This window comes from Oryctolagus cuniculus, chromosome 12 (assembly GCF_051225735.1).
Source record: "Oryctolagus cuniculus isolate XC-2025 breed Fujian yellow rabbit chromosome 12, ASM5122573v1, whole genome shotgun sequence".
NCBI classification, from domain to species: Eukaryota; Metazoa; Chordata; class Mammalia; order Lagomorpha; family Leporidae; genus Oryctolagus; species Oryctolagus cuniculus.
In genome coordinates, this window is record NC_142878.1 from 111815302 (window position 1) to 111829036 (window position 13735).

General features: G+C 48.6%; 1 protein-coding gene across 8 annotated transcripts in view; it reads right to left on the reverse strand.

Moving 5' to 3' along the window:
- Positions 1 to 4707, reverse strand: part of LRRC49 (leucine rich repeat containing 49) — a 177831-nt gene extending 173124 nt beyond the window's left edge. For 5 of the 8 annotated variants that reach the window (XR_016217666.1, XM_008249305.5, XM_002722084.6 and 2 more), the window contains exons 1-2: positions 4569 to 4701; positions 3862 to 3918 (exon numbers count right to left, since the gene is read on the reverse strand). Coding sequence is in view for 4 of the 8 variants with exons in the window: in XM_008249305.5 (XP_008247527.2) it covers positions 3862 to 3918; positions 4569 to 4616 (105 nt within the window). In the remaining 4 variants the exon portion in view is untranslated. Of the gene's footprint in view, positions 1 to 3861; positions 3919 to 4568 lie in introns of all 8 variants that reach the window. The other 3 variants (XM_051835678.3, XM_017338044.4, XM_017338043.4) reach the window with 1 other exon arrangement.
- Positions 4708 to 13735: the final 9028 nt, after the last annotated feature.

Here is a 13735-nt window from a genome sequence, read left to right on the forward strand (position 1 = left end):
GCTGCACCACAGCGCCGGTCCCCTAAATATGTATCTTAAAAGAATTATGATGATCCCCCTTCACCCGTATTAAAAGCATTATGCTGCATTTGCATTGCATCCTTATGAGTTATATAAGCTGAAGATATTTTCTGAGAACACATGCCAACACAAGAGAAACAGAACGGTTTGGAAAGAATCTGGATAAGGCACATAGTTCCTAGAAATATTAAAATGTTCAATAGGATTTGTCCAGTGAAATCAATTAAGAAAGCGCTGGAGGAAATGCATTACATTCAACTATACGGAAGCATATTTTCGTTGAGCCAGCCACCCATGTTCTGCTGGGACACTCAAGGGCCTGTGCTCCCGTGCTCACCATTTTCTTGCACAAGTAACGCAGCTTCCGTCTGACGGCACCGTCCTATCCATCCCCTCTTGCTGTGGCCTGTAAACTGCCTTTCACTTTAGAGTTCCTCCAGCAGCACCTACTGGACAACTTCTCAGGAAGCAACTGCAGTGAGCGGCTGGAGCTGTCCAGCTTGCTCAGGTTTGAGGACTGAGGTGAGACAGCAAGGCAAGGAAAACATGTGCACCTCAAAAATCAAATCAAAATCCAGAAATTCTAGAACTTCCAGGGATACTGTAGGCAAACGACCCGGGGAAAGAAGCAGCTTGTGTTTAAATCTGGACTTCTGCATAACAACAAGCCCGGCATACTGCCTCGGCTAAGCGATTTTTTTCTTTCCTCCTTTTAAAAGGAACATGTGGAGGGCCGGCACCGTGGCTCGCTTGGTTAATCCTCCACCTGCGGCACTGGCATCCCATATGGGCACCGAATTCTAGTCCCGGTTGCTCCTCTTCCAGTCCAGCTCTCTGCTGTGGCCCGGGAGGGCAGTGGAGGATGGCCCAGGTCCTTGGGCCCTGCACTCACATGGGAGACTGGGAGGAGGTGCCTGGCTCCTGGCTTCGGATCGGTGTAGCTCCAGCCATGGTGGCCATTTGGGAGGTGAACCAACAGAAGGAGGACCTTTCTCTCTGTCTCTCTCACTGTCTAACTCTATCTGTCAAATAAAATAAATTTAAAAAAAAAGGAATGTGCAGAGATGCCCTCTCCGATGGGCACTTTACCCACTGCATGTTGCTAGGGGACACTCCATCAGTATACTCACTACCAAGAAAGAAAAAGGCTTCCTCTTTAAACCATGATACATCATCAATTTTAGGAAGGGTCCTCATCTCAGAAATGCTTCACACCAATAGATTCTAGAGGTAAAAGTAATGGTATTCTACAGACATCTTCCTGAGAATTAAATGATTTTACAAACAAAAAAAGAAAGAAAGAAATGCTTTACCCACTATGGAAGTCAGTCTGGAGATTCCTCAGAAACCTGAATATAACCCTACCATTCGACCCAGCCATCCCACTCCTTGGAATTTACCCGAAGGAAATTAAATTAGCAAACAAAAAAGCGGTCTGCACCCTAATGTTTATTGCAGCTCAATTCACAATATCCAAGACCTGGAACCAACCTAAATGCCCATCAACGGTAGACTGGATAAAGAAATTATGGGATATATACTCATTAGATACTATACCACAGTAAAAAAAAAAAATTAAATCCGGTCATTTGCAACAAAATGGAGGAATCTGGAACACATCCTGCTGAGTGAAATAAGCCAGTCCCAAAGGGACAAATATCATATGTTCTCCCTGATGGGTAACAACTGACTGAACACCAAAAAGGAAACCTGTTGAAGTGAAATGGACACTATGAGAAACGGTGTCTTGATCAGCCCTGACTGTTAATGAACAACTTAATATGTTATCCCTCTTAGTAGTTTTTTTGTCTGTTCTACTTAATACTATTGGTTTAATTCTGTAATTAATACACAGTTATTCTTTTTTTTTTTTTTTTATTTATTTTTGACAGGCAGAGTGGACAGTGAGAGAGAGAGACAGAGAGAGAAAGGTCTTCCTTTGCCGTTGGTTCACCCTCCAATGGCCGCCGCTGCAGCCGGCGCACCGCGCTGATCCGATGGCAGGAGCCAGGAGCCAGGTGCTTTTCCTGGTCTCCCATGGGGTGCAGGGCCCAAGCACCTGGGCCATCCTCCACTGCACTCCCTGGCCATAGCAGAGAGCTGGCCTGGAAGAGGGGCAACCGGGACAGAATCCGGCGCCCCGACCGGGACTAGTACCCGGTGTGCCGGCGCCGCAAGGTGGAGGATTAGCCTATTGAGCCACGGCGCCGGCCTAATACACAGTTATTCTTAAGTGTTGAAATTTAACTGAAATGTGATCCCTGTTAAACATAAGAGTGGGAATAAGAGAGGGAAGAGATGTACAATTTGGGACATGCTCAAGCTGACTTGCCCCAAATGGTAGAGTTAGAAACATACCAGGGGATTCCAATTTAATCCCATCAAGGTGGCATGTACCAATGCCATCTCACTAGTCCAAGGGATCAATTTCTGTTCACAATTGATCATAATGAAAGGACTAAGAGTCAAAGGAATCATATAAGCAAGACTAGTGTCTGCTAATACTAACCGATAGAATAAAAAAGGGGAGAACGATCCAACATGGGAAGTGAGATGCACAGCAGACTCATAGAATGGCAGATGTCCTAAACAGCACTGTGGCCTCAGAATCAGCCCTAAAGGCATTCGGATCCAGCTGAAAAGCCCATGAGAGTATTTCAGGCATGGAAAGCCAAGACACTCTGGCAAAAAAAAAAAAAAAAAAAAAAAACCAACCAACCTAAATGAAAGATCTCTGTGAGTGAGATCCCAGTGGTAAGAACAAGTCTTCAAAGAAGGAGGTACCTTTCTCTGAAGGGAGGAGAGAACCTCCACTTTGACTATGACCTTGTCTAAATAAGATAAGAGTCAGAGAACTCAAAAGCCTTCCATAGCCTTGGAAACTTATGACTGGAGCATAGGGAGATTACTGATGCCATAAACAGGAGTGTCAATTTGTAAAGTCAACAACAGGAGTCACTGTGCTCTTACTCCTCATGTAGGATCTCTGTCCTTAATGTGCTGTACATTGTGATTTAATGCTATAACGAGTACTCAAACAGTATTTTTCACTTTGTGTTTCTATGTGGGTGCAAACTGTTGAAATCTTTACTTAATGTATACTAAACTGATCTTCTGTATATAAAGAAAATTGAAAATTAATCTTGATAAGAATGGAAGGGGAGAGAGAGCAGGAAGGGGGGAGGGTTGCGGGTGGGAGGGAAGTCATTGAGGGGGGAAAACCATTGTAGTCCATAAGCTGTACTTTGGAAATTTATATTCATTAAATAAAAGTTAAAAAAAAAAAAAGAAATGCTTCACACATTTAGCATCTTGTAATCAACGAATTAACCTTCACTTTTCAAAGTGGGCTAAGACTGGCTGTGTGTAGGCATAAACACCAGCTTTGCACTGCAGACAGCAGCAAGCATCCAGTTCAGGGCCGGCACCGTGGCACAGCAGGTTAATCCTCTGCCTGCGGCACCGGCATCCCATATGAGCACTGGTTCAAGTCCTGGCTGCTCCACTTCTGACCCAGCTCTCTGCTGTGGCCTGGGAAAGCAGTAGAAGAGGGCCCAAGTCCTTGGGCCCCTGCACCTGTGTGGGAGACCCGGAGAAGGCTCCTGGCTCCTGGCTTCAGATCGCTCAGCTCTGGCCATCGTGGCCAACTGAGGAGTGAACCAACAGATGGAAGACCTTTCTCTCTGTTTCTCCCTCTCACTGTCTGTAACTCTACCTCTCAAATAAATAAATTAAATCTTTAAAAAAAATGTCCCGTTCAGAAATCTACTCTTTAGGCATGCTATTTGTGTTCCCTTCAATTCAAATACCAATCAGCAAAACAAAACAAACAAATCTTACTTTGTGCTTCTCAGGAAGTGATGATGTCTGAATAACCAGATGAAGCCCACAGTTCACCTGAAATGTGAAACGAAACCATAAATATCGTGCTTTTACACATACACACGCCAACCCAAGCGGCAGACACAGACACAGCAGAAAACACCGGGACGGATTACAAGGCTCGAATTGTGTTGGCTGGTGGTAAACGATCACGTTCTGTGCATCTGCGGAAAACCAGAAAACCACATCCAAGAAGGAGGACGTTTCACTCTTTATCTTCCAATATGTCGGCGGCAATCCGGCCCCTCGGGCTTCTGACACCTGCCATTTCGGGTCTAAATGAATATATCTCGACGGGATGAGGTGAGGGGGTGGCAGTGACTAGCAATAAATTCTTTTTTGATGAGAGAGAGAGAGAGAGAGAGAGAGAGAGAGAGAGAGAGAGAGAGAGAGAGAGAGAGAGAGAGAGAGAAGAGAGGAGAGGCGGAGGGAGAGAAGGGAGAGGAGGACTCTGGTGGTCCGGAATCCAGAGGAGCCCGTGCTTTCACTGCGGAGCGGTTCCACCCTCGGGGACCACCCCGCAGTCCACCACCCCGCAGCCCACACCCCGCCGGCGCCCGGCCCGCGCCCCTCGGCCGGCCACGCCAGCCGTCCGCTCCCCATCACCCGGGACAAAGACGGGCGGCCCCGATGGGGAGACACACAAAGCGCGAGGCCCAACCTACGTTGTTGGCGGTCCGGCCAGACACAGAGCGGTACCTCCCGGGAATCATGGCAGAGACAGCCCGGGGTCTGTCCACCGTCTTCCCGGAGACGCTACTCCGCAGGGATCCAGACACCCGCAGGGGTCGTCTCCCGGGCAACCCGCCCCGGGGTTACCATGGCGACCCGCACTTCCGGCCCGGCCCTCGCCCCCCGCGACGGGCCGGCTCGGGCGTCAGAGCCCCCGGCTGGGGTGATCTGCGGGGCCCCGGGCGTTGGCGCCTCCCGACCTCACAGACACAGCGCGGGGGAGCCGTCAGGAGGTGCGGGCGGGCAGAGGCCGGCCGCATCGGCGCTTTGACAACCGCCACTTCCGGTCCGTCCCTCTTTGCGGCCCGCCCCGGCGCAGCGCGCGCGAAATTCGTATCCCCCGGCCGGCGTCCACCTGCCCCCGGGACCCGGGCAGGGAGTCCCCCGGCCGGCGTCCACCTGCCCCCGGGACCCGGGCAGGGAGTCCCCCGGCCGGCGTCCACCTGCCCCCGGGAGCCGGGCAGGCAGTCCCCCGGCCGGCGTCCACCTGCCCCCGGGAGCCGGGCAGGCAGTCCCCCGGCCGGCGTCCACCTGCCCCCGGGAGCCGGGCAGGGAGTCCCCCGGCCGGCGTCCACCTGCACCCGGGAGCCGGGCAGGGAGGAGGGGGAGGGCCTGGAGCCGGCCGGCGTCCACCTGCTCCCGGCTCCTCCCGGGAGCCGGGCAGGCAGTCCCCCGGCCGGCGTCCACCTGCCCCCGGGAGCCGGGCAGGCAGTCCCCCGGCCGGCGTCCACCCTTTCCCGGGATCCGGGCAGGGAGTCCCCCGGCCGGCGTCCACCTGCCCCCGGGAGCCGGGCAGGGAGGAGGGGGAGGGCCTGGAGCCGGCAAGCCGGGGTCTCCGGGCGCGGAGGGCGAGGGGTCGTCGCGTCCGCCAGGCAGCTGCGGCGTGCTGACCGCGGCCCTCCGGGGACCTGCGCCTCGCTGGCCGCGCGGGGCAGGCCCCGGGGCGGGGGAGCCGCGGAGCTGGGAGGACGGGCCCACGCCCACGCGCGCGGTGATGGACGCCGCCCCGGCCCTTCCCTGACCCTCCCCACGAAGCGCTGCTTGTTCTGTGTCTGACGGCCGCCTGCCTCCAGCACCCGGCCAAGGCCCACCCAGCGACCGCACGCACGTTCGGCCTCCAGTACAGGAAGGTATTCACAGGAGCTTAGCGCGGGCGGAAACCCACAGACCTGCAAGAGGAAGCCCCACGGAGGTTGGTTTCCTCACGGGCCTCAGCGCCTCACTTGAGGTCCAATTGCCAGACCAAAACTTCCTCTGCCATACCCACCTGCTTCCTACCAGGGGTGGGTGCGCATAACCTTGCACTGCCCTGCGGTGGTTAGGGTGAGGAAGGAAACTCATAATACAGCGTGCGTAGGCCTGCCTGCCTTTCCCCTGCCCACAGCAGCGGGGCCGAGCTGTTCCCTTCTTGGCCTGTTCCTGCTCGCTGGTTCCATACGGTACCGCGGAGCTGGGCCGCCCATCTCCTCTTGCCACCAGTTACGTCCTTTTCCTTCCAAACGCAGCTCGGCGTCTCGCCCCTCTCTTTCGTGTGTTGCCAGTGCCACTGTCCTGAAACAGCTGTGGCGTGGACCCTCGCGGCACAATGTGAACTCCATGAGAGCCAAGATCCCATCTGATGCCTGCCCCATTGTGTTGCCGGTGCCTGGGACAGTAATTTGCAAGTTTAAGGGATTTGATAAATATTTGTGGGATGATTATGTAAGAACTTTTTGACATTGTGCTAGAATTTTGCATTCACTGCCAGTCTTTGTTCTGGCCTAGGTAACTACCTGTCCAAACGCTGCCCAAATAGATATGTGCATCAGTGTATAGATAAATGTAAGTATGTGGTAAGATAAACACGAAATGTGCCAAGCACATGCCTCCTACACCACTTTCCTTCCCCATAACTTTACTGAATGAAAAACTGGGAGAAGAAATGCCAGGCTAACAAGGATTTTATAATGCAACAAGTACTAACCATGGAGAAACAGACCCAGAGGAGATACTAAGTCTGTTTCCAGTTAGTAGGCATATCCAGCCAACAATTCTAACAATCTCTATTAGGTTAAAAAAAATGGGCTGATAAGTAGGAAACCATGTGGATAGTCATAAAAGTCATGTTAAAATTACAGAAGGTTAAAAAGAGTTTAAATTTCTAGTTGATAGCAATAAATGTTTAGCCTTGTGTAGTGAGAACCCTTAGAAACACAGTGAAGAAAGTTTGCTCATACCACCTCTCTCGCCTTCCCACCACTGCCACGTTTTTCTTCCCAGTCTCCAAACCAACTGTTTGCTGTCATACTACAACACTTACTGAGGAGCCCTTGCAGACAACAAATATAATTTAAGTAGGTAAATGTAAGTAGCAATGCTCCCTGTCTAAGCACCTTGGGGAAAGGTAGGACCACCTCCAGCAGGAGAAAGAGTTCTGAGAGCACCACGGACCACCTGATGTTGCTACTCCCCTGTTGGGGCCCTGGTATGCTGGGAGGGACGTAAAATAGGGTCCTTTGTCCACTGGGTGTAAGCTTTACTTAGTAACCAAAGACTGGGGAAGTGAGAACTTGGCTCACTAATCTCAGCCCGCTGGGGCTGAGTCCTCACGGATCAGGCAAACAGGAAGGAAGGAGAGAAACATTCAGGCTTTTATGGTACAGGGGCCATTTATTTCTCAGAATCAGGGAGCTGCCTTCTGTTCCTCCTTTTATGGCTGCTCCTGGATGTTGCCATGGTGATTGTTAACTGTCACGGTGCTGGTGGGAGTATCACTTAGCATGGAAATGAGATACAGTGAAGTCTGAGGCCTTAGGAAGATGGCTCAATCAGCCGTATATTTTTTTTAAAGAGTTATTTATTTGAAAGGCAGTGCCACCAAGAAAGGGAGACACGGTGACAGAAAGTGATATGCCATCCATTGGTTCACTCCCCAAATGTCAATAGTACTCCCGGGGCTGGGCTGGGGCTGGGCCAGGGCTGGGCCAGGTACCTGGAACTCCATCTAGGTCTCCCACATGGATGGCCGGGGTCCAAGCACTTCGGCCATCTTCCGTTGCTTGCCAGGCACATTAGCAGGGAGCTGGAATGGAGGCCGAACAGCCAGGACCAGAACCAGCACTCCAATGTGGGACACTGGCATTGCAGGTGGGGGCGTAACTGGTGCCACCAGGCTGGCTGCAGTCATACTGCCTCGCTGATTGTCCTGAGGGGGAAACTGTTGGCAGCAAGGTGTCCAGTTCTCAAAGAGAAAGAGCGCTAGGGTAGGGGTAGAACCTTAACAAGGGAGTGCAGCCACTGCTCTAGGAACAACGCTGTGCCTGTTGTTTTCCTTAACAGTTCATTCTTCATCCTGTTTCTTCTATATGATCGCACTGACTTTTTTTTTTAAACTCTAACAAATACAGTAAATGGACAGTGAAGAAATCTTAAGTGGGCAGGTCATTAAATTGTCACGAACCGAACACATAGAACCACAACCTGAGTCAATGAAACAGAAGATTACTAGCACCTGAAGGGTCCCTTCATCACCCCAGCCCCTCCCCCTTCCTCACAGGTAACCAAGGTTGCTCTTCTCTGGCTTTCCCATGACTTAAATCATGCTGCAGGCATCTTGGTGTCTGGTGTCTCTTCTCTGACGTTACAGTTATGAGATTCATCCATATTGTCGTACACAGAATAGTTGCCTCCCGTTGTATAGCCTTCCATTGTATGAATATATCAGAATTTGCTATTGTTGGACATTCAAGTTGTTGCTGGCTTGGAGCTAGTGTAAGTAGTGCTGCTATAAATATTGCCTTTGGTTTGCATGCACACAGTTCCTGTGGAAAATACCTAGAATTACAAGGTTCTAGTTCTATGTTAAACTGAGTAGATAACACTAAAACAGTTGCATGGATCCCACTTCTAGCAGCTCACTCACATTCGAGTCCATTTGCAGGTGTGTTGCCTTTGCATTCCCTTATTACTAATTAATTAGTAAGGAAATGTCTTTTCAAATGTTAGACGAGCATTTGGAGACCGTCCCAGTGGCAGCCATGGCTAAGTTCAGTCTATTTTAGCAGCCTTATTGATTTAGAATTCTTTGTGACTTCTGCCTTCAGGTCCTGTGTCAGTTAAATGTGTTAAAAAGCCGTTGCCCATGGAGGCTTGCTTCTTCACTGTTAAGATTTCCACGTGATGTCCTGAAGTTCTGAATTCCAACAAAAACCCATGTCAATCTGCTCGTTATGGTTAATGCTTGAAACATTCTACTGTGCTGTTTTGTATAAACTTTGTTATCAGAATTTATTTTTGTGTGTGGTGTGGCAGGGACCGAACTACTTGAGCTGTCGTCTGCTGCCTCTCGAGATGCACGTTAGCAGGAAGCTGGGATTGGAAGCCAGGAGCCAAGACTCGGGATACGGGTGTCCCAAACAGTTTCTTAATCGCTGCACCAAATGCCTATCCCCTTAAAAATGTTTTATGGCATTTTATATGGAAGTCTTGTGCTTTTCATCAGATCATTCCTGTCCACTTGATTTTGGTATGATATTTTAAGCTTTATAATCCTATGTTTGATAAATTGATTTTTGTTGATCTTGCTTCCAGAAACCTTATTAAGCTCATTTATTCCAAGAGTCTATTATTTTTCTGAATTTTGTGCACATCTGGAAATGTCGCCTGCCGAGGGTTTGGACGTTGGTGCTTTTGTGTCTCGCCTTTCCTGTTGCACTGGCTAGAACCTCTGGTGCAGCGTAGGGAGTGGAAGAGATGATGGGGGAGCCTCCTCACTCTGCATTCGCATCTTCCCATCTCATAAGATTTTTATGACAGTTTTTTTGGTAGCTGCTCTTTATCATAGAAAGAAATGTGCCTTTCTATTCCTAGTTTGCTATAGATTCAAATAATAAATAATATTGAATTTTACCACAAGATTTTTCTTTTCTTTTCTTTTTTTTTTGGGGGGGGGGGGCGGGGACAGGCAGAGTGGACAGTGAGAGAGAGAAACAGAGAGAAAGGTCTTCCTTTGCCGTTGATTCACTCCCCAATGGTCGCTGCTGCCGGCGTGCTGAAGCCGGCGCACAGCGCTGATCCGAAGGCAGGAGCCAGGTGCTTCTCCTGGTCTCCCATGGGGTGCAGGGCCCAAGCACTTGGGCCATCCTCCACTGCCCTCCCTGGCCACAGCAGAGAGCTGGACAGGAAGAGGGGCAACCGGGACAGAATCTGGCGCCCCGACCGGGACTAGAACCCGGGGTGCCGGTGCTGCAGGTGGAGGATTAGCCTATTGAGCCATGGCGCCGGCCCCAAAAGATTTTTCTGAATCTATTCATAATCATTTATATTATTCTGTTTAATGTGAGTTACACAGCATGGTTTTGAAATATAGACTCATTCTTGAGTGATTCAAATAAACCCAATTTGATCAGTTATTATTTTTTTAAAGATTTATTTATTTATTTGAAAGAGTTACACAGAGAGAGGAAAGGCAGAGAGAGAGAGAGAGGTCTTCCATCCATTGGTTCACTTCCCAGATGGCCGCAACGGCTGGAGCTGCACTGATCTGAAGCCAGGAGCCAGGAGCTTCCTCTGGGTCTCCCACATGGGAGCCCAAGGACTTGGGCCATCCTCCACTGCCCTCCCAGGGCACAGCAGAGAGCTGGATTGGAAGAGGAGCAGCTGGGACTAGAACTGGCGCCCACATGGGATGCCGACGCTTCAAACCAGGGCGTTAACCAACTGCGCCACAGCGCTGGCCCCCAGTTATTATTTTTATATATTGCTTAATTTGATTTGCAAATATTTCATTTGGAGTGTGCAACTGTGTCCACGAATGAAATGGGTCTGGCACTGTTCTTTCTTGAAGGCTTTCTCAGGTTGTGGTGTGAAGATTATGCTAGCCAATTTGGAATTGTTTGTTCTTTTTGCATGCTCCAGAAAGGGCGATGTAAGTGGCATTTATATGTTCAGTATTTGGTATCATATTTGGCAGGACTCACTCATAAAAGCATTTAGTCCTGGAGTTTTCCTTGTGAAAAGATTTTTAATGAAGGATTCAATGTCCTTAATAGTTCCAGGGTTGTTCAGAATTTCATTTTGATAAATTATATTTTCTAGAAATGTGTCCATTTCACGTCACTTTTCTGATATAGCAGCAGAAAATTGTTCAGGATAATCTTGGTTTTTTAAACTGTGTAGAACTCATAGGAATTTTTGCTTTTTCATGTTTTCCTGATCAACTTTACCACTTCTAATAATCTTCAAAGAACAATCCTTGCCCTGCTGATTTTCTCTCTGGTCTTCATTATTTCTCTCCCTCTACTTTAAAAAAATTCTACTTAATCTTCCTTCTTTAATTCATGAGAAGTTTAGTTAGATCACTGATGTTCAGAATTTTGGTGGTGAATGGCTAAACTTATTGTGCTAATTTCCTAAATGTAGAATTTAGGAGCATGGTGTTAACAAAGGAGAAACGGGCCTATAAAATGGGGATATGTTCGGGAAGTTTTGTGGAGTATTTTCTGCGTGACGTCAGTAATCTAATCCTATCACACCTGGTTAATTTCTGTTTACTACTATGAGCATTGATGACTCAATTCCCATCGAAGCACGGCTTCACTGAATCCCACAAGCATTAAATATGGAGCATTTTCCTTACTTAGTGTAAGATGTGTTCTGCTTTTTGTCATGATTTTGTCTTTTATTCATCTGCTATTTAGGAGTTTGTAAGTTTCTAAACATGTGTGATAGATTCCTAGATCAATTACACTGTGGCCAGAGAAACACAATAAATGGATTTAAATTTTTAAGTTTGTTGAGACTTCTATTAAGTTCAACATGATCAGTTTTTTAAATGTCCTATCTGCACATGAAATGAATGGGTATTCTGCAGCTGGGTAAAATGTTCTATGTGTGTCTATCATACTATCTATCATATTTATTTGTCTACTTATTTGATCAATTGCTGGGAGAGGTATGTTAAATCTTCCATGGTGATTTTAAATTTATGTATTTTAAAACATTTTTTTAAACATTTATTTTATTTATTTGAAAGACAGAGTTAGGCAGGTGCCGCGGCTCACTAGGCTAATCCTCCACCTTGTGGCGCCGGCACACCAGGTTCTAGTCCCGGTCGGGGCACCGGATTCTGTCCCGGTTGCCCCTCTTCCAGGCCAGCTCTCTGCTGTGGCCAGGGAGTGCAGTGGAGGATGGCCCAGGTGCTTGGGCCCTGCACCCCATGGGAGACCAGGAGAAGCACCTGGCTCCTGCCATCGGATCAGCGCGGGGCGCCGGCCGCAGCGGCCATTGGAGGGTGAACCAACAGCAAAAGAATACCTTTCTCTCTGTCTCTCTCTCTCACTGTCCACTCTGCCTGTCAAAAAAATAAAAAATAAAAAAATAAAAAATAAAATAAAACAAATAAAAGACAGAGTTACAGAGAGAGGTAAAGACAGAGAGAGAAGTCTTCCATCCGCTAGTTCATTCCCCAGATGGCCGCAATGGAGGAAGCTGCACTGATCCAAAGCCAGGAGCCAGGAGCTTCCTCCTGGTCTCCCACGTGGATGCAGGGGTCCAAGGACTTGGGCCATCTTCCGCTGCTTTCCCCGGCCATAGCAGAGAGCTGGATTGGAAGAGGAGCAGCCGGCACTTGAGACCAGGGCTTTACCCCGCTGCACCACAGCGCCAGCCCCTAAAATTTTTATTTAATTGAGAGGTACAGAGAGAAAGGTCTTCGTTCTGCTAGTTCATTCCCCAAATGGCCACAATGGCTAGAGCTGGGCTGATCTGAAGCCAGGAGCCAGGAGCTTCTTCCAGGTCTCCCACGTGGGTGCAGGGGCCCAAGGACTTGGGCCATCTTCCGCTGCCTTCCCAGGCCATAAGCAAAGAGCTGGATTGGTAGAGGAACCCTGAGACATGAACTGGCCCCCATGCGGGATGCTGGTGCCACAGGCAGAGACTTAGCCTACTATGCCACAGTGTCAGCCCCCTACATTTATATTTAAATTCTCAGTTCCAGTAGTTTTTGTGTTATATATTTTGCAGCTTGTTAGTAGGTACATGATGCTAATATAGCCACAAGAGCCTTCCTTAGGTTCATTTTTGCATAGCGTATCTTTTCCTTTCCTTTTACTTTCAGTCTTTCTGTATCCTTAAGGGTTTAGGCATTGCTGCCCTTTGAAGAGAATGAACCTTTTCCCTCTGTTTCCTGTTAAATTCTTCCTCTTCATTTTCCAGTTCTATGATGAAACACATAGGTTTGGTTTCCTGTTTTTATTTTGAGAAGTGTAAGGGCTTCTTGGTGCTTTTGTAAAGCAGCTCCGTGCCCTCCCTTCATTTTGATAAACCCCCAGCTCTTAGTTGTTCAGACGCTGTTTCTGCCTTGCTGCTTCTCTGTCCTCTGGGACCACAATGTACTTTTTCATCTCATTCCCTTTGTCTCTTATGACCTTTTCATACTTTCCACTTTCTTTTTGTCTCTCTTCATCATTCTGGACATTTTCTTTCGACGGATGTTTGAGCAGATTAGCACATACCTAGAAAGTCTGCTTCCAGGGTGTGATCTGAAGAGGCCATCAGAAATGACCCAGACGTGTGTACATGGAGTATTTTCATAAATGACAGCGCATCTGTACAACAGAGTGCTGTCAGGCACAAAAACTGTGCTGTAGAATACTTAATGGCATGGAAACATGGTGTATTAAGGGGAAACCAGCTTATAAAACATACTGATAGGGACTGGCACTGTGGCGCAGTGGGTACAGCCATCGCCTGCGACACCACATCTCATGTGTGCACTGGTTCAAGTGCCAGCTGCTCCATTTCTGATCCAGCTCCCTACTAATGCTCCTGGGAAAGCATCAAAGAATGGCTCAAGTGCTTGAACCCCTGCACCCACATGGGAGACCTAGATGAACCTCCTGGCTGCTGGCCTGGCCTGGACCAGCCCTGGCCGTTGCAGCCATTTGGGAGTAAACCAGTGGATGGAACATGTGTGTGTGTGTATGTGTGTGTGTGTCTGTCTGCCTCCCTCCCTCCCTCCTTCTCTCACCCTACCTTTCTGTCTTTCCCTCTCTGTAACTCTGCCTTTCAAATAAATTAATTTTTTTAAAAAATATAGAATGGTCCCAATTTAAAAAAAAAC